Source organism: Orcinus orca, chromosome 1, assembly GCF_937001465.1.
Source record: "Orcinus orca chromosome 1, mOrcOrc1.1, whole genome shotgun sequence".
NCBI classification, from domain to species: Eukaryota; Metazoa; Chordata; class Mammalia; order Artiodactyla; family Delphinidae; genus Orcinus; species Orcinus orca.
Window position 1 is genome coordinate 8,107,474 of NC_064559.1, and position 22,197 is coordinate 8,129,670.

The 22,197-nt window shown below is 36.7% G+C and overlaps 1 protein-coding gene across 1 annotated transcript in view; it reads right to left on the bottom strand.

Annotated features, from left to right (window-relative positions):
* The window catches only part of SMYD3 (SET and MYND domain containing 3), a 714,793-nt gene that overhangs the window by 533,170 nt on the left and 159,426 nt on the right, over positions 1-22,197 (bottom strand). Inside the window, exon 2 of the mRNA XM_004270962.3 lies at positions 1,729-1,792. Coding sequence (XP_004271010.1) covers positions 1,729-1,792 — 64 coding nt within the window. The remainder of the gene's footprint in view (positions 1-1,728; positions 1,793-22,197) is intronic.

A 22,197-nucleotide genomic window follows, 5' to 3' on the forward strand; every position in this document is an offset into this window, starting at 1 on the left:
CAGTTTAATTTTGTGCTGCTTTGTAGGTATCCACAATAATTACAATGTTTAATGCTGTACCTTAAGGGTGAGCTTAACAGAGCAGTTTAAATGCATATGTTCTGGCCATTCTTTGACTCCCATCCCATCTCCTCTACACACACACCCTATCCCCCACACACAGACAAGCATGTCCACTAGCTGTGTTATATATGATATCTTTCATCTTACTAGCTATTTTCCCATTACCTTCTACAGTATATCTGACGATGACATTATTATTGATGCTACAGTAAACAGCTAATATATGTGGTAAAAACACATGCACTATAATGAATCAAAATGACATACCTACCCACCAGACTCCCTCTACTCATTCTAATCAGATAATGGGTTTTGTTGTTTTTTTTTCTTGAGTGTACTACAAAAGGAGGAAGTAGCCCTGGGGAAAAACAGTCATAAAAACAAGGGAAAATAAAAGTAAATGTTTAGTTCATTGAGAACAGAAAGGAAGCTCAACTAGAAAATCTGTATCAAATAATATAATTCATTTGGTTCTATATGTAGTCTTCTTAACTTGAAGTGCCCTGAAGCATAGGTGGCAAGTGACACAGACACATACCCTCCAATTAGACTTTTTATTATGACCTAATTCATTAGAGCATAATTAAATTTCTTATTAAATGATTAACCATAAGGTTAGAAGAAAAGGTCATGTTGAATGTTAATTATACATCCTTTAAAGAATTTCAAAGATGTTAACAGCAGTACTCTCATAGACTTTCTGTTGTTGTTAATTAACTCAAACTCTTGGAAGGCAACTGAGCATTCTCTTTAAAAATTCAAAATGCATATATCCTTTTACTAATCAGTACAACAGGGAAGAATTTATCCTACAATCAATTTGCACAAGTGTGCAAAAATGTGCACGAAAGGATGCCTGGTGCAGTACTGGCAATACCAAATATTGGGAAAAAATTATGCATTCATTATGGGGAAATTATGATTGTGGTGCATTCATATGATAGAATGAACACGAGGATACAAAAAAGTTCTTCTAGATAGATTATTAAATGAAAAAGAAAATCAAGGTATAAAAGAATTTGTGCCAGAATAACCTGTATCTGTTTTTAAAAACAAAAGATAAAGATACATGAATGTGTTTGCACCAAAAAAATGCTGCGAAGATACATAAGAACCTTAACAGTGGTTAGCTCTGGGAAATGGGACTGAAGTCAAGAGGACAAGAAGATGGAGAGGAGTAAACATTTAACTTTTCTTCAGTGATATATATATATATATATATATATATATATACACACACACACACACACACACACACTATATGGATAGAGTTTATGTATATATTATGTATATATAATTATTACCATATACATATATGATTTTTAAGTTGAAGGAAAAAAACAAGTTAAAATAAATAAAAGATTATGAAGAAACAGAAATAGTTCAACAGGAATAATGGAGAACAAATTTTATTTTATTTTTTTTTTTGCGATACGTGGGCCTCTCACTGTTGTGGCCTCTCCTGTTGCGGAGCACAGGCTCCGGACGCGCAGGCTCAGCGGCCATGGCTCACGGGCCCAGCCGCTCCGCGGCATGTGGGATCTTCCCAGGGCATGAACCCGTGTCGCCTGCATTGGCAGGCGGACTCTCAACCACTGCGCCACCAGGGAAGCCCGGAGAACAAATTTAAGAGTAGAGAGCTTACATACAGCAGAACCTTCTTACCTGACACTTAGCACTACAGTATTTGGCAACTCGGCATTGAGAGCATCGCATCAGCTTTTCCTTCCTGTTAAAAAATAAAGTTCACATTAGGAAATGAATGAGAATCATATATGGCTGAAGAAAGAAAACATAAGTCAAGGTATTGACACCAATATGTTCTGCTCACTCTATCTGTATGGTCCATGAGATTTAGATTTTCACAGTGATGAACATCTTCTTTCACCTTCAATGTGAGACATATACCTAATAACTAGTGTTCTTTTTTTTTAAATTGTGGTAAGATATATATAACAAAAAATTTACCACTTTAACTATTTTTAACTGTATAGCTTCAGTGGCCTTAAGTACATTCACATTGTTGTGTAACAGTCACCACTACTAATGTTCTTTTTAACATAAATTTAATGAAAACACAGAGATTCCCACTTAGGCAAAAAATTTCACTTCATAGAGTTCTTTTTTTCATAGAGTTTTTAATGTCTCCATATGAAATTAAGAATCTAGCCTATCAACTAACTGAAAGTACCCTACACCATTCAAACAGAAAAATTTTACAAGTTTAAATTTATCATGTAGTTTAATTATAATATACTCCTTCTGGGAAATGATTTTCAATTTCCATTAAATTCAATTACTACTTTCAACTTGCTAAATTGAGATGCACCAAAGTTATGTCCTCCCCAAATCGCCTGAGGAAGAAAAAAGCCAAAACAAAGAAAAACTTGGATTATAAAATAAAAACAATAAATCTAAAGATGAAATTCACAGTAACAAACATCAGACAGGACTGTAGATACTTTCAAGGCAGCCAAGAGCATTAAAAGTCAAACTATAGTATTAACAACAGTGACAAAACAGGAACAAATCTTTCTAAGCACTTCTGATGTGCCAGGTACTGTTCAAAGTTCTTTACATCTATTGACTCACACTTAACTTCAGATAGTCCTATAACTAAGCAGTTTTATTATGTCCATTTTAGAGATGCTTCAATACATTTTCAAGAGATAAGAAGCAGATGACTAAGGAAACACACCATAAAGTTCAAGTGGCAGGTGACATTGAAATGGTTATAACTGAACGCTGCAGAGAATCAGAACTTGAATATACCAGGTACCTCACCCATAGGAGAGCAGCAGTGAGATATGGAGCATATAACATGGGGAGAGGTTAAAAGTCTAAATAAAGCAAAGTGCAAACACCTCCTACCCCCAAGTGTAGAACTACAGGTGTCAGATATCAACATCCCAGACAACAACCCAAACCCAAGCAACCTGGCCCTAAAGTTCTTGCTTTTAACCAACATATTATACTACCACTCTTAGACAAAACTAGATAAAAACAAAATCCACCCATAGACTATTTTTCTTTAATTAATTAATTTTTTAATTTAATTTTTTTTTTTAATTTTTGGCTGTGCTGGGTCTTCGTTGCTGCATGCGGGCTTTCTCTAGTTGTGGCGAGCGGGGGCTACTCTTTGTTGCGGTACGCGGGCTTCCAATTGTGGTGGCTTCTCTTGCTGCGGAGCACGGGCTCTAGGTGCTTGGGCTTCAGTAGTTGTGGCATGCAGGCTCAGCAGGTGTGTCTTGGAGACTCTAGAGCACAGGCTCAGTAGTTGTGGCGCACGAGCTTAGTTGCTCCGTGGCATGTGGGATCCTCCTGGACCAGGGAACGAACCAGTGTCCCCTACATTGGCAGGTGGATTCCTAACCACTGTACCACCAGGGAAGTCCCGTCATAGACTATTTATGAGAAACACTCCAAATAAAAGGACATACAAAGGTGGAATGAGATGGATATGCTTAGGCAATATTAACATTAATATTAAAATTAATTAAACACTAATAGAAAAAAGCCTGTGTAACTATATCAATATCAGAAAAAGAGACATTAAGGTTAAAAATATTACTAGAGATGAATAAGGTCAATACACAAAGATAAAAGACTCCAATCACTAGGTATTAAGTACCTAGTAACAAATGTTCGCAGTCTAAAAATACATAAAGTAAAAGTAACATCTAAAAAAATGATCAATACACAATAAATTAATACAAGTAAGGCCTTAAAAATAATGCCTGGAATATACTAAGTACAAGTATTAGTTATCAAGTCTTTTTCAGGAATTCATAGATCAAGCACATAAAGAATAAGGAGCTCTATAATTTACTTGATCTCATGCAAAACACAGACCCTTGCACCTTTTATATTAATGTGTATTCACATACTCTTTTCAAGCACCCACTGGCCATTTACAAAATATGCACCCACATTAGGCCACAGAACAAATCTAAAAATCCCAAAGAATCAATATTATACAGATAATTTTCTCCAACCATAAAAGAATTAGATTAGAAATCAGTAAAAAAAAAAACATAATAAACCCAGTAAAATCTCATATTTATAGAAACTTAAAAGCTTATATAATTCAAGGATCAAAGAGTTGTCATGAAAATTAGAAAATGTATTAGATTAAATAATAAAAAAAATCGAAACGTGAGATACAGCTAAAGTAATACTTAAAGGAACATTTATAGCTTTAAATGTTTATGTTGACCGCAGTGGCATAATTTTTTAATCTCCTTAACTTTCCCCATAAAAAAATGACAGAGCAAGTAGGAAATAGGAAAACCTAACCATCACTCCCCACCCTGGAAAATATCTACAACAAACCCAAAAATATTAGCAGGAAAAAGAACACACACACACATACACACACACACACTACTAGCTTCAAGACTTGAATTAAATCAGTATATTTGTGGGAGAAAACAAAGAAGGCAACTTCCAATAGACCTGAAAACAGAAGAAGCCCCAAACTGCCAAAAGATCCCTGGCAGAAAGCCTGTCAAGCCAAACTGAGAACTGCAGCCAAGACTGGGAAAGTATGCTTTCTGCAGGAACACTCCTGAGGATGAGGTCCCTGGGGCTCCCCTGACTCCTGCTTTCCTTAGACCTGGCTCCTCAGATTTCCCCTCATTTCCTTTTTTCTTGTCTAAGTTATTCAGAGGCTATTTCTGTTGCTTGCAAATAAAGATTCCCAACTATACAAAGTGTTTCATCTCCATTTTTAAAAATAATAAGCAGGGCTTCCCTGGTGGCGCGGTGGTTGAGAGTCCGCCTGCCGATGCAGGGGACACGGGTTCGTGCCCCGGTCCGGGAGGATCCCACATGCCGCGGAGCGGCTGGGCCCGTGAGCCATGGCCACTGAGCCTGTGCGTCCGGAGCCTGCGCTCCGCAACGGGAGAGGCCACAGCAGTGAGAGGCCCGTGTACCACAAAAAGGAAGGAAAAAGAAACAAATAAATAAACAAATAAAAATAATAAGCAGAATCAAAATACCCAGGAAAATCAGTGATGAACCTGGTAGCAAATATTAAAACTTCGTCTTCTCCCTCCCATAGCTCTCAACCACAGGCTTTAATGAATTTTAACACAGAATTTCAGCAAAATAAATAGCAAGATGATTCAAAGTACTGGGATAATTCAGCTGCCATTTGATGTGTGAATAAAAATTCCTTAACATGAGTTATTTAAATGTTTGGGGTTACTTTTACATATCAAATAACCAAACAAATAAATTTAAGTTCTCAAGTTTCAAAAAAAAGGTCAACTGAATCCAAAAGAAAAGTAGTGTGTCTGATTAGAGGAACCACTGAGGCTTTGAAGAGTTACTGCTTTTCCCTGTTGAGTAAGGTTCAGAGTAATAGCCTCCTGGTAAGGTCTCCCTGCAGAGAAAAAATTTGGGCAGCAGTGGGAGAGGAAAATAAGTATTAGAAACATAGCCACCCAGACAGTTCATGAAAACATTCTTTCTCTCTTAAAAAAAAAAATCAACACATCATTTCCAACTGAAAGACAAACCCACATTTTTCTTTAAAAAATCAGAAATGTACATGTCAAATATAAAACAGAATTAATTAGAAGCCCTAAATAAAAAGGATCACTTATTCTAGGTGGTAGCTCCAGAGGCTAAAACAAGAAATACTGAATGGAAGCGAGAGAGGGACAGATTCTGTCTAAAGGTAAAGAAGATCATTGTGGCAACAGCAACTGTTCAAAAATCAAAAGAAATGCCCTGAGGAGGTGGAGTTCCAGGTCATTTGACATGTTCAAGGAGAATCTGATAGGTACATTTACAGACATATGTACAGGAAATTCCAGCACTGCAGAGGAGCATGAATTAAATAAATGTTTCCTTCTAATTCCAAAATTATTTGCTTCTGCTTCTCCTGTGTAACAAAAAAATATAAATAAAATTTGAAGATAACAAAATTTGTGCCTATTATTAGGCCAAACATGATAATCTCACAGGAGTAGAGAAGTGAACAATATACAATTCTCACAGACTCCACAAACATCCTGTTTGCAAAGCGATTATTTCAAGAGTCCATCCAGAACTGGAATTTCTGAATAAAAAGGAATCTAAAGAAACAGGTTAGGAATGTATCAGTAACAGAACCTCTTTTTTCCCCTCCACTTAAGAGATAAATAGTAGCAGTCTACCTCTAAATTAAAGAAGATATTAAAATTATTGTATACTACAATAAATGGAAGTTTTAGGCCCCGATCCCAAAAAAGCAAAAAGGGTTCCCTTATCACTTGTTCATATAAACTTGGATGTTACTGAACACAATGTCAAATCAGAGAAAATTCTCAGCTTGCTCCAGTGCTCCAGATACAGTGATTCACGGAGCATAAGTTAAGTCCTCTCTTCCAAGTAAAAGTTGGGTCGTAATTAGTTTCTCCAATAGCCTAGGCAACTGAAGTGTGGAAAGGAAATTAAAATAAAGCTAAATTAATTGTTCTGCTGCTATACAAATTAAAAAGTCATACAGTTGACCCTTGAACAACATGGGGCTTAGGGGCGCCAACCCTCCGTGCAGCTGAAAATCTATGTATAACTTTACAGTTTGGCCCTACATATCTGAGGGTCTGCATCCACGGATTCAACCAAACTCGGATGGTGTTGTACTGTAGTGTGTATTTAGTGAAAAAAACTGCGTTTTTTTTTTCACTAAAACATAGTGAAAACTAAAACATAGTGGACCCACGCAGTTCAAACCCGTGTTATTCAAGGGTCAATCGTATATGGATATAGGGGAAACCACTATCTCTAAGAAATCAAAGAGGAAAGGGGATTAATTGGCTCCCTCATATCCCAACAACTGGAGTACTATTTAAGGGAACATCTCTCTGTCCTTCTTGGTTATCTGAGGGCAAAAGTATCCTACTGTTTAGAAACTCTGCCCTAAAATAATACGGCCAGTTGCCAGGTAGAGAGAAAGAAGTTTCCTGGAAAGGGTATAGAAAATGAACAAATTCTATCCCAAATTTCCCCCAGCCCTGGCACGTACAGAATCCATTTAAAACTTCCTACAGAGGGAAAAAATGCATCTACAACACATTCATAGATAATATACTTATCATACAGGGTTCCTTCCTAGTAACATGCCTCGATCTCCTAAAAGTCTCCCAGTGTGTCTAGCGGTTGAATCTCTCCTTCAACAGCCATCCTCACAGTGGAAGGAAACTGGCTCACTGTTGACCAGTCAGATGCAGGCGAAGGCTCAGACACCACAGGGAAGCCAGGCGACCCTCCCGCTCGCTGAAGCACACTCATCTGGATGGAGCACAGCCCAGCACAATCAGAAGCAACCCCAGAGCCCAGGGTGTGCCTTTGCAGCCTCCTCATTCAAGGTGAAGATCCCTGCCCAGTGATCTTTTGCACCGTGAATATCTCAAGGACCAGATTTTACTTTGTGGCTGATCAATGAGGAAATTTGTTTTGTGGCTGATTTCTTTGGGAAGAAATCTGAGCTGAGAAAAAGACCAGAGCGCATTGAGTAAAGCCTGTACCACTTACAGGTGCTAAGGAAAAAGTGTTGACTTACGGGATGTCTGATTTAGTACCCCAGGCCTTATACAAGTTTTAAGAAAATTCCCTGAGTAGAATTCCTATGAAAGTATTTTTTCACATAATTAAGACCCAAGATGCTCTATGGAGTATGAGAAATACTGAATGTCATGATGGGCAAGCTCTTAAAAATAAAGAATAAAAACTCTCCATTTGTTCTTAAATGGAGAAAGCCAAAATACCTAAGTGAAAGAAGTCTAAATACAATTTTTTAAACAAAAATACCACAGAAATATTTATTTACAGAATTTTTATGTTTGTTAATATCTTTAAAACCTCAGAATCCTGATTCATTAGAAATGTTAATGTCATGTAACCAAGTACTTGGCTATATTTCCCCCTGGAAATTTCTGAAGCAAAAGAAGTTCTACATTATGAAAAAGAGATTATCCCAAATAGAATCATGTTATTCTATGCAAGGGTAGTGCAACACATACTCTGGCCAAGTAAAATACACCGGAAAATGCTAAAGAACTCCTTTAGGCATAAATATTCATAATAATATATTAAAGGGATCCTCCATTTTTGTTTGGAGATGGTAACTGTGTGGGTTTGGGCCCAAAGGCCTTTTTAAAAATTAAAGAGATTCATATCCACCATCCACCTATCAAATGGTCTTTAATACAAAGCAGCAGATGTGATCAAAATAATATATAATAGATTCATAACACAGGAATATAGAAAGAATTGGTTTGGACTCCTTTTTCTATATTCCCTATCACTTTATTTCCTATTTCTAATATTTAAAGTACAAAACAAGAAAATGCAATGGATAATATTTCAGGGAAAATGAATCTGTGATTCACAGGCACCTTAACTTCATGGGAGAAGCACAAGTAATTTAAACCCACATTAGCACTTAGGGAAAAGCACAGCAAAGTATTTGAGCCAAGTTAGTCAAGAGAGGCAGACCCTCTTACTCGGGGACTTCCCTTTTTCACTGTCCTTGGTCTCTTAAAGCTTCTGTACTGGCGGAGACTATGCTACCTGATGAACACAAACTCCAGTAGTTAAATCAACAAGTGTTCAGTGACTGGCCACCGTGTAAGGTGTAAGGTCCTGGGTGGGTGGGTGTGAGGAGGGTATTACAGTCACTGTTTCTAGGAGCTTGTGGTAAAGGAGGACAGATCAACACATACCACTTGCAGAATGAGCTACAATACAAAACCGTGTTTTGAAAAGCGGCACAGTCTACAGGGCCCTAGTTCAGAAGAAGGAAAAGTCACTTTCTGACAGGTAAAGAGTGAATTGGAGAGGGTGTTATAAGGGAAAAGGAAGGCACCATACCTAGGAGGGAAAATATTTTACCAGTTTAGAGTTCAAAATCTGTAGTCCAAGTGCTATAGTCTGAATGTTTGTGTCCCCCTGCCCTAAATTCATGAGTTGAAATCCTAACCCCCAAAGATATTAGGAGGTGGGACCTTTGGGGGGTGCTCAGGTCTTGACGGTTGAACCTTCATTAATGAGATTAGTGTTTTTATAAAAGAGACCCCACAGAGATCCCTTACCCCTTCTACCACGTGAGGACAAAGTGAGAAGGTGCCAGCTATGAATTAGGAAGAGGGCCCTTATCAGAATGTGACCAGGCTAGCTGCTCGATACTGGGCTATCCAGCTTCCAGAAGTGTGAGAAATAAACTTAGGTTGTTTATAAGCTACACAGTCTGTGACATTTTATTACAGCAGCCTGAAAGGACTGAGACACCAAGTCCACTCCCTACTAGCAGTGTAACCTTGTAACCTCTCTTAGCCTCAATTTCCTCCTCTGTAAAGTGAGAATAAGTGACTACTCATAAAACTGTTGGGTAGACTATGTGAGGTAATCTACATAAAGTGGCTGCTAACAGAGCGTCTAAGCATAGAGTTAAAACTGAGGATGCTAAGTATATTTTCAAAGTGCTCAAGATAATGTTGCCTATTTCTGTGCCATATCTGAAAATCCCACACCTCTTCCATGGTTGCTAAAAAAGCAAAATCCACATGTGCCACAAATCTGGTCATCTCCTTGCAAGCACACAGAAAATTCACCACTTTTTTTTTGAAATCCACATGTTCCCATAATACTTGACTCTAATTTCAAAATTTGACTAGCATCGTTAAGTGTTTCACTGCTCAGTCACGTTCACTAAAGTTTGTATTACTACTATTTTTAATTTGATCAGAATGATTAACTTCAAAGTGGTCTGATTCAAGAAGCTAAAAACGTTTTATGAAAGTTTCATCTGTGGAAATTAAAATCAGAGAAGGCTGTTACGTCTCCAGTAATATTAAAAGGTAATTACAACTCCTAATATTCTGCTTGCTTTATGTAAAATAATGTCTATTACAAGTTGAGAAAATTAACATTTTTACAAGAGTACAGATTTAAACTCTCCTCATTATATGATATTTCTCTACAAAATTGGATATTGTGTGCTGTGGGTCACTCTAACAGCTAAGAATTGAAAACTGGTGACTTAAAGGTGTTTCTTAGGCAGAGCACACACAAGTACACAAGTAGACTGAAGAAAGCTGTGACCAAAACGAATTGCTGAAGAGGGATTGTTTTCTAGTGACAACATCTTTGTTTCTAAATAGGAAACCTCTTTAGCCTAGTCGAGTAATACAACTCTGATAAGTCTAAGAGATATATTCGTTTTCCCTAAGTCTTGAAATTTTTTTTAAGTGAGGAAGAAAAAAAAACCTGACTTTGCCTAAAGACTGAAATCAGATACCCTTTAAATATGTTAAGTATTGCTATTATAAATATCACACAGCATACACATAAAAATAAAAGTACCATGGGTAAAATATCAAAGAAGGTACAAGAAAATCTGGTCAACATTTTCATTAACATACTAAAACCTAAGCCTTCAAAATGGCAAAAGCTGCTCACCTTGGTTTCAAATGCAGGGTATACTTTATCATCATGAATGAATTATCTATCATGCTATCTCTAATTAGAAAATGAGGTTATCAGCAGCATGTTTCCATTTTAACTTGAACAGTGAGAAATCCAAAAGTCAAAATCACTATCTAACTATATTTATCTGTTCATTTCAGAGGCCTGGAAGCTATTCTCTCCTGGCTGCTTAAAACTTTGCTCTTCTATTTTATAATTAAGTATATTACTTCGTTTAACCTTTAACTATAAATTTCCTCAAGTCCTCCTGGAAGTAAGCATTAATGAAATCTCAAATAACTCATTCTCAACTTTGGAGAATAAAATGGCACTTTAAGTTTATAAAGAAACACTGTGCTGACCTAATCCCAAAATAAAGAAACCTTAAAAGATGAGTCCTTAGGAGACACAGAATTAAATGTTTCACCTGCCAATGCATTATAATTAATTGTAAATTCTTAATGATTTTTTTTTAAGGAGAATGATCATCAGCTGATAGCCGCTGAATGAGAGTTAACAGGGGTCGTGCAAGGGTTTTCATGCCTGTGTTGTCCTCCTACAGCGAGCAGGTACTATGGCCGATATAAGGTTCTCCCACGGCCCCCCAACGTTACCCTCACATACTCTACTTATCAAACACCCTTATGAGTTTGATAACATATTGTGATGAAATGCAGACATCACCCCAAAAACCTTATGACTACAAGTCATTTGCAACTTAGTATGAATTACCTTAATCAGATAATCGCATTATCTTTCTCTAGACCCTTAGCTGTGATTTCTGGCAATAGACATTTTGCTTAGAGCAGGTATAGAAAGGGAGGAGAACTACCAGAGTGTTCGACATCTAAAAGACCTAGGGAGAAAAGATATCAGAAACCGTGACAATGCACCAAAATGGAAATTAGAAATGTACAAGAAGACAATTTCATTTGCCCTGAAATGTGGACTCCAGCTCAGTATGCAGACAGGTATGGAATAGAGAAGGTAAGCTGAGCAGAAAAAGTTCTAGGAGAACCATACTTTAAACCTGGCTGCTTCATTTATTGCTCTGCAACTGATAGTAATAAATATACTTCTCTGTCCCTAAAGTTGTAAGTTATTCTAAGTCTATTATAATAATAACAATAATAATAAAGGCTACACCTAGAATGTTGAATGGATTTTTCATACTACATATACTTTGTGAAATTAAGTTCTTGTAATGTGTGAAAAAAAAGAGTGAAAAGAAATAGACCAAATTGTTGAAACTTTTCTTTGAGTGATATGAATTGGGGTGATTTTCCCTCTTTTTTCTCTTTTCCAATTTTATATAGTAATATTATTTTACTTCCATAATCAAATAAACATCAACTTTAATGAAAAAGCAATATGTACTATGTAATGGCTTTAAATTGCTCTTGGTCTAAGGCAGGACACAGACAAAAAGATCAACAATTTATTCCAATGTTTGGAATAGTAAGCGCAAATGTATGCTTTGTTTACACAAAATTTAAATGAAATTATACTTTATTAATTGAATTTATTTTTAACTGGCATTTGCTACAAATGTAGTGTTAAAAAGTAAAATTGTTTTACTCTTTGATAATATATGAGAACCTGATAATTTAAAATAATGATATCTATCATCATATTATATTTAAAAACTAATATTTCTAGATTTAACATCTTCCAAAATATAAAAAGCAATCATTTCAGAAAAGGAACAATATGAAAAGAAAGAAAAAATTTTACCACATGAAACTTGGGCTACTTAGCCTCTTTCTGAATACAAGTTTCAACTTCAACTGATGCTTCATTTTTTATTATTCTCTCTGACTTATTTAACTTGAAGTTAATCCATATAAAGTAAAATTTCTTTATTCTCTTACATTAACTTTCACTTTGATTTGGAGTTGGCCAGTCAAAACACCACGTTTTTTAAAAAATTCAGATGCAAATGGAAAATCTTTGAGATACGAGAGAAATCAAAGGCTGTTTCCAAAAATGACCCCGTCATTCATTCACCAATTCATTCTTCAACAAAAAAGTGCCAAGTCCCTTCCAATTGCCAAGTACCTGATTAGGCACATGGCAGGCACTGTCCATTGCTTACCTAACAACCACTTCACTCTTCCCTGCCAAGGGTACTGTGATTTGTTGAAATAGCAGAGATTTCTGGATTTCAGGAAGTGTAGGTTGCCGACTCCAGGGGGATAAATCATCACTGGTCTAAACTAGTAAAAAGCTCATGCCCCATGGCCACTGGTTGTTCTAATAACAGACCCTGTTACCCAGTTCTGGCAAATGACTTGTAAAGAGATACAGCTGACCCTCATTATTTATGGGTTGTTTATTTGAAAATCTGCGTACTCACTAAAATTTATTTGTAACTCCAAATCAATACTTGCACCATTTTTGTAGTCATTCGTGGATATGTGTGGAGAAGCAAAAAAATTTGAGTTACCCAATGCACATGTTCCCAGCTGAGGTCAAATGAAGTGACATTCTGCTTTCTTATTTCAGCTCTCATACTGTAAACGAGAACCCTTTTCAAGGTCTATCTAGTGCCACACTTTACTTTTGTGCTTTTCATTGGTGATTTCGCTATTTTAAACGGCCAGCTAGTACAGTGCTGCAGTGCTATCTAGTGTCCTAAGCACAAGAAAGCTATGATGTGTGTTACCCAGGAAATATGTGTGTTAGATAAGCTTCATTCAGGCGTGAGTTATAGTGCTGTTGGCCATGAGTTCAACGTTAATGAATCAACAATATGTATTAAATAAGGTATCTATAAACAGAAACACACACAAAACAAGGTTATGTATTGACTGGCTGATTAAAGTGTGCCCAGAGATTTATAGGAACCTAACTTTGTATATCCCCTAGGAGTGATGGTTCAGTTTTGGCTAATTCAGTGTTTGTGGTGAATAACAAGAATCAACTATATTTCTAATGAGAGACATTTTGTCCATTTCAACTTTCTTTGCACAAGAGGCAACAAGAGAACAAATACCATCAGACAGAAAGACCCCGATAACATCCAATAGCCAGCAGCTACCAACCTCCAGCTTTTGGATGGGAAAAATAAGTTCCTATTTGTTTAAGCCATTACAGTGGAAGTGTATATATAAAGATATAATAAAATGATGCTTCCTTTTCAATAAACACACAGTATACTACTCCTGAAAGAAAACAATAAACATGTTCTACATTCCGAAAAACCAAGTCCCATAAATGCTGCTTACTGTGCATTCTAGTCAAATAGAGTAGCTTATGTAGCACTTTTATTTCTACCTTTTGAGGTTAAGGTCAACAAACCTGCAATATTATGAACTAATATTTAATTCTTAATAAATTTTGCACTTATTTTTATCATGTACTTACTTAGAAAAATACATTCTCAAAAATCATTTTATTTGACATATAAGGTAAGGAACATCTGACAAATATATACTGTCTGATTAATATATAATTATGTATGAATGTGTGTGTATGTATGTGTATATATAAAGATATATCACAATTTATTTTGCCATTCCACACTGAAAGAATTGGCATCGTGTCCATATTGATGGACATTGGGGTCAATTATTTTACTCTTAGAAAACAATGTTACCTGCATTGTACACATATACAATGATTTTCAAAACTATTTGGTCTCAATCTGGACTTAACGTATACATACTACTATATATAAAATAGATAATCAACAAGGACTTACTGTATAGCACAGGGAACTCTACTTGATAATCTGTAATAACCAATATGGGAAAAGAATCTAAAAAGAATGGATATATGCATATGTATAAATGAATCACTTTGCTGTATACCTGAAACTAACACAACATTGTAGATCAACTACACTCCAATAGAAAATAAAAATTAAATTTAAAAAAATTATTGATGGGGCTTCCCTGGTGGCGCAGTGGTTGACAGTCCGCCTGCCGATGCAGGGGACGCGGGTTCATGCCCCGGTCTGGCAGGATCCCATATGCCACGGAGTGGCTGGGCCCGTGAGCCATGACCGCTGAGCCTGCGCGTCCGGAGCCTGTGCTCCGCAACGGGAGAGGCCACAACAGTAAGAGGCCCGCGTACCGCAAAAAAAAAAAAAAATTATTGATGGACTCCAAAGAGGTTTTATTTATGTGGGTTATCTCTATTCATATTTACTATATTAAAGACTAAAATTAAGAAAATTTTAATATATTTATTCATTCATTTAAAATAATAATTCCATTACATGTTGATATAAATAATACATTTTTATGAAAATAACTATATTTTCCAAAATAAAAATAAGTTAGTGAGCAGAGTGGCACTGTTTTACATTTATGCAAATCTCTTAAATATATGGCTTAATAGAATGCAGCTAGATTCTCATTTATGGTTATCATGGAGCTTCTGGAAAACTCCACTGTATACTCATGAGGGAATGAGAGTGAAAAAGGCAAATACTGTCTTAATATTACTATAAAAATAGTTTTAAACTTAGAAGTCCTCTGAAAGTACCTTGGGGAACCCCCAGACATTTCAGGACCCCACTTTGACTTCTGCTGCTTCAGAATACATATTCGTAGAAGTAGAATTGCTGAGTTGTAAGAATGCACATCTTGAAATATTTCACATATTGACAAATGGCTCTCCAAAGTGGTTGTAGGAATTTACACTCCTGCAGCAGCCTAGTGAGAGTTCTCTTAAATCCATATCTTGTCAGCCCTGTTGACAGTCATTTTACTTTCTGCTAGCCTGATGGGTGTGACACGTTGTCTCACTGTGCTTTTACTGGGCATTTTCTAGATAAATAATCACAGTTTGAGCATCTTTTCAAGTTCATTCACCATTCATGGTTTCTTTTGTGTGAACTGCCTATTCATATCATTTGCCCACTTTCTGCTGGGTTGTCTTTTTTTTTTTTTTTTTTTTTTTTGCGGTACGCGGGCCTCTCACTGTTGTGGCCTCTCTCGTTGCGGAGCACAGGCTCCGGACGCGCAGGCTCAGCGGCCATGGTTCACGGGCCCAGCCGCTCCGCGGCATGTGGGATCTTCCCGGATCAGGACACGAACCTGCGTCCCCTGCATCGGCAGGCGGACTCAACCACTGCGCCACCAGGGAAGCCCTGGGTTGTCTTTTAAAGAGATTAAACCTACTGAGTTTGATCTCTTGTTGGATGCATGATTTGTAAATTAATTTCTCACAGACTATGGCTGTATTTATTCCTCAATTAGGCACTATAAGAGAATACAATATAGTAGTTAAATCATTGACAATGAAGCCATATGGCCTGGAACTGAATTCCAGTTTATCATTTCGTAGTTGTGTGATACTAAGCCATTTAATCTCTCTAAACCACTGAACAAAAGTGGGAATAATAACAATACCAAAATTATTTGGTTGTAATGAGAATTAAATAAAACATGTGGAAAACTTATTGTGCTTGGTTTATAGGAAATACTCCTTATTATCATCACATTATTATTATTACTTTAAGAGATTTTTTAATGGTAAACTCTCAAAAGACGTTTCTAGATATTATTTGAAATACCTCAAGTGCTGGGTAGAAATATATTAATATATTAAAAAGTTTAACCTTCTAGACATTCAGAATTTTATAAACCCTTGAATGTCTATAAACATTTGGAATATTTTTCCCAGTTATTTTCAAGTCCTTCATATATCTATCTATGAAAAATTATTGAAAAAGTATAATAGCAGTATAAGTAGAAGTCATTTACTGAAATATTCATGGATATAATGAAATGGTAGTTACTTCTTAGCTTAAAAGCAACCACACATGAATACAATAATGAAACTAGTGTTTCTAGAAAAACTGTTGGTCAGCATGAGTTTTTTTTTTTGTTTTTTTTGTTTTAAAGAAGATGTTGGGGGTAGGAGTTTATTAATTAATTTATTTATTTTTGGCTGTGTTGGGTCTTTGTTTCTGTACAAGGGCTTTCTCTAGTTGCGGCGAGAGGGGGCCACTCTTCATCGCAGGGCACGGGCCTCTCACTATCGCGGCCTCTCTTGTTGCGGAGCACAGGCTCCAGACACACAGGCTCAGTAGTTGTGGCTCACGGGCCCAGTTGCTCCGCGGCACGTGGGATCCTCCCAGACCAGGGCTCGAACCCCTGTCCCCTGCATTAGCAGGCAGATTCTCAACCACTGTGTCACCAAGGAAGCCCAACATGAGTTTTAAATGTTCTAGAAATTCAACATCTGACCCAAATAAGTAGAAAACTTTTACATATTTTTCTCTTATCTCAAAAAAATCAGAAATAATACAGTGGCAACTTATACTTTTATTTTTCTACAGAGATTATAAGAAAGGCTGAGAAAATCTTAACACATCAACTTCCCTCTCCTCTCCACTCATTAGGTTAGTAGTAAAAAGTCTTTCAATACAGAAGAGAAAAGATAATTAACTCTTTTCAGGTAAGCTGACTCATTTTACTAAAAAGCAATCTCCCTGTTTATAGCTCATTTACAATAATCCTTAGACAATGGAAATTTATAATTGATCAACCTTGACTAAACTAAAAGAATCCCAATGGCAACAATTTATAACATCTTCCCCCAGAGGAAATGAGAAAGAAAACAATTTTTGAAATGTCATTACTCAAATGTTTTTTTAAAACTATGTGATATTTAAATGGTAAAATTTAATTATCTTTTTTTCTGATATAAAGATCTTTTGAAACCAAATCCTTCCTATTGTTACTGCTCTTTATTTTACTGGGCCCATAAATATCACTAAGGACCATTTTGTACGATGAACTATGGGAGGTTCTGGAGAAACAGGGGTCATAATAAGATACAGTTCTTGCTTTCAAGGACTGTTGATGCTACAACAGAAGCAGAATAGCAGGAACAGCAGTAATGCTTACTATACACCTATTATGTGGTGTCAGGGACCGTGCTAGACATCTGTAAGATAGTAGTTGGAGAGTGGGAACCCTGAAATTGAAGTAACAGAAGTAATAGTTATCGGTCACCACCGGTTCTAGGGTATGGCCACAGGAAGAGGTAGCTAAACTGTGATAAAGGCAAAGATAATTAGAAATGGGGATGAAGAGGCCAGGTGCTGGGTGGATATTCGCTTCAGCAAAAATGACACCAAGAGTAATGATGAGGAAAGAAAAAGTGAGCCATGCATGTAAAGGAATAACCGGAAGGTGAGGTGATGGGGATATAATGGCAAATGCTTCAAAGGACCTGGCAATTTCGAGGGAGAAGAGAAATGGTCTAAGAGCAGCATGGTCTTAGTACCTCTCTAGATGCTGAGGTACTTAGGATATGAGAAAAAATAGCCACTAGTTAGGAGGATAGGAAGCACTGTCCTTAAAAGGCAGTCAGATTTCAGTTAGAGCAACAAGAAGAGAGTATTCAGAGAAGACCTCCAGGATATAGAGGTTTTGCTGATGATAAAGCACACTCCAGGTGATAGAGAAGAAAGGATGGGGGCCAGTGTTAAGAAAGGGTGAGGAATTGAGTGAGATTAAGGTAGACACGGAGCCATATGGAGTTAAAAGTCTGGTACGAACAGATAACGTTGGATGTTACCTGATTTCAAAGGCCATGCTCATTCTACCTACATTCTACTCTTAAAATATCCTTGATGCAAAATGACAAATGTTTTAGTCAAAATATATAACAAAAATCCAGGAAAACTCAAGATTAGAAACAAAGAGCTGTCAGAAGGCAGCTCATTAAAAATGATCAACGAAATCAGAACTACAGAATGGATGAGAATTTCTGAGTGAGTAAGGTTAAAAGGGGATGGTGGCACTCCAGACTATGGGAACAGCTAGAGGACACTCCTTGTGAGGATTTAGAGCCATAAAAAGAAATAAATATTGATACATGCTACAGCATGGATGAACCTTGAAAGTATTATGCTAAGTGAAAGGAGTCAGTCACAAAAGATCACATATTATATGATTCCACTGATGTGAAATACCCAGAATCGTCAAATCCATTGAGGAAGAAAGTGGACCAGTGGTTGCCTGGGGCTGGGTCGGGGCGGCGGAGGATTGGGGAAGTGGGAAGTGCCTCTAAAAGGCTCAGAATTTCTTCTTGAGTGATTAAGTTAGAACATTTAAATTGATTGTGGTGATGGTTTCACCACTTTATGGATACACTAAAAATCACTCAACTGTATACTTTAAATGACTAAAGGTACAGTATGTGAATTATACCTCAGCAAAGCTGTTACAGAAAAAAAGACAACCAAGAGTGATTCCTCTATTAGTTCAGCTCTGTTCTGAAGTCTGAGAAGGAGAGAGATTGTTGGGGCAAAGAAAACTCTTCACTCCTAAAGTGAACGTAGCCCTTTGCTTCCTTTAGAAATGGAAAGAAATAGAACGTCCACACAATGGCTAAATCCCACCTGGGCAGATTCTAACCTCCCCACGCTCAGACCTCACCTCCTGCTGTAGAAATGGGTCAAGCCTGTTCTACCCTTCACCTGAAACATTTTTCTCACCTTCTCTCTCCCTCCACAGCTACTAGAGAACAGAGCAGACTTTTTATCTGACATAAAGAATACATGCAAGATAGATATGAGTTCAGGAAGTCCCAAGAAAGGCTCTCAAAATAAAGGGTCTAAATGCAATCTGAATAAGCAGATTTGTTAATTTTGTTAGAGATGAAAGCACTGAAAGAGTTAGTGAACCCAGGATATGCTTATATGCAAAAGAGGAGATATTAAGTAATTCATTTAAATTATTTAAATATAACGTAACAGATACAGGTAATAAAATAAACAAAGGATAACACTGATGAGATTAAAGACATTGCCTGGTAAAAGAGTGGGGAAGAGAGACAAAGTATATCAATGCCTTTCTGTAAAATACCATAGACAAACTGCAATCAAGTCAAATTCAGAAGACTTAAAGATATTCTTATACCAGGAAGGAAGACCAGTGAACACAGATTGATTGATAAGTGCACTGAAGGCTGTGGATTTCCTTAAAAGTTGAACGGCATCTGGTACCTCTTTATAATCCCATCAATGACCCTCACAGTACCTTGCACATTTTACACAGTGAATAAATATTTGCTAAAAGAATAAGTGCACTTACATATAAAAGTACTTGCAACTAGACCACCAACACCAACAACGGTTGAAACCTTTAAAAGAAAATCGGCAAATTTTTCTAAAACGACTTTCCTGGAGGTCAAGAGGCAAGTTTCAGATCGAAGAGTCTAATTTTAGCCCTTTGTGTTTCTCAAACCTTGTACTATTTCAAAGATAAAAGCAAAATGGTCTCTACTTCATTCAGATAAACATCCCAACAAACACAATACGGTTTTCAAAATTTTGTTAAATGCTTAGTTTAAGGGCAAACTCAAAATTCTCACCTGGTAATAACGCAAACAACTTACAGATAAAGTGTTCTAGGGGAAAAAGTATACACCACCATATTTTTCCCAACTGTGACTTATACAGCAAGTTTGAAATTTTATAAAATAAGTTCAAAAGTGAAAATATGTGCACATATAGAATAACACTTCTTTTTAAAAAGCCAATAACAGAAACACTAACAAAAATATAAATTAGGGAATAATTATCATTTGTTAAAAAGGAATTCCTTATATTCACTTTTCAAAAAGATTTACTGGAGTATTCTATTAAATGGGACTGTTTCTCCTACACTTAACATTATTAGATTCATTTAATTTTATTTGCACTTGTCATGCCAAGACTATGTCTCCAAGTTAAAATGTGTCTGTCTCTACATATATCATAAACACAAGTTCTGACATTCTTAGGCCAGAGGTCAGCTAAATAAGCAACTCACAGAATGGGTCCAACCTCTCCTCAAGTGAGGTGCCCCTCCTCCCCTCGGGGTTGGGGTCATACAGAGGGAAGGCAAAAGGACCTTACAGGCATGAAAGATGCTTAAGGAATCACTAACCTGGCCTCTATCTTCACAGCAAGATCTACCAGCTGGGAAGACAACTGAATGAGATAGGAGATCTCAGCAATCACTGAAAGAAGACTTCCTGATAATAACCTCCTCCCAAAATGACAGAAGGTGACAACTGCTGGTACCAGCAGCCTGGTTTCATTTGGGAGCTTAACAAATTCCCCACAACTACCGTATCAGAATCTGCATCTATATGCAGATTCTATATCATATCTATATGATATCTATATGAAATCAACTCGAGGTGATTCATATTGCATTAAAAGTAGAAAAACACTGGTCTTACCTACAAAGAATAGCCATATCTGAAATGGAATTGTAGGCAATTATTTTGGATATGAAGCCTCTTTGGTTTCAAAATATATTATCTTTGAAATGGTAGGCAGCAAAGTCTAACATATCACATGAAATAAAAGCTGTCATGATGCTTTTTAGAAGATGGTCAAAATATCAAGATGATTTATCCCTGGTCCATAAAATTTAGTACAGAATACACATACACACACACACACACACACACACACACTAAATACAATATTATGTTATACCAAATTAAGTCAAAAAGAAACTGATCAGGAGAAATACAGAATTATAATCAATCCAAATACTTAATCAATTACCTAACCATTTGAAAATTTAAAATTGGTAGCCATCATTTTACATAAGTTTGTTTGAAAAAACACTGACAAAGGAAGGTCTAATTTACTTCACCAACATGAAGCTTCAAATTTAAAATATACACTGTTTCAGTGACGCATGCAATACAGGACAATTACTGGTAAAGGTGATAGTACAGCCTTTTAGTAGACCTAAAAAGTACCCAGACTAAAAGAAAAGAGGTACAAAAATGCTACCAGGAATAGAAGGAAAATTCATGATTAGGGGAAAGGCAAGGAGGAATAAAAGCACAAGTGAGTTATAAAGTGCAATAGTGCTCCCAGGACTATAGACAGCATGTGAAACAATTCCTATTTTCTTTTTTTTTTTTTTTTATAATTTTTTTTTTAGATGTTGGGGGTAGGAGTTTATTAATTTATTTATTTTTGCAGTGTTGGGTCTTCGTTTCTGTGCGAGGGCTTTCTCTAGTTGTGGCAAGCGGGGGCCACTCTTCATCGCGGTGCGCGGGCCTCATCGCGGCTCTCTTGTTGCGGAGCACAGGCTCCAGACGCGCAGGCTCAGTAGTTGTGGCGCACGGGCTCACTTGCTCTGCGGCATGTGGGATCTTCCCAGACCAGGGCTCGAACCCCTGTCCCCTGCATTAGCAGGCAGGTTCTCAACCACTGCGCCACCAGGGAAGCCCAATTCCTATTTTCTTAATAACATGTTATTCTAAAAACTTTAAATTGATTTTCAAGGCCAATGGAGCAATTCTGAAATGAAAGTGATAAGTAAAAAGAGAAGATGCTTTTAAAATATGCCTCACAGTGAATTTCCAAAGTACATCTGTCTTTCCCAAGACACAGCTGCCATGAAGTCTGGCATCTCTAAATATTCAACTTATAAACTAAAGTAAGTCACAATGGAGTCCTCCACTCACTGGGGGACTATTTCACTGAGTTATATTTAGTGACTTACTCATGTGTTCTTTACCTCATCCCCCTCCATGTCTTTATTTCATTGGCATCTGGTACAGGGCCAAGCATATAGCAGGTGCTCATTAAATATTTAGTGAATGGATGAATGATTCAGATAGCTTAATCTAATGATAAAATTTATAAGAAATATATATAGGTTTGTACACACACACACATATATATATATTTATATATAT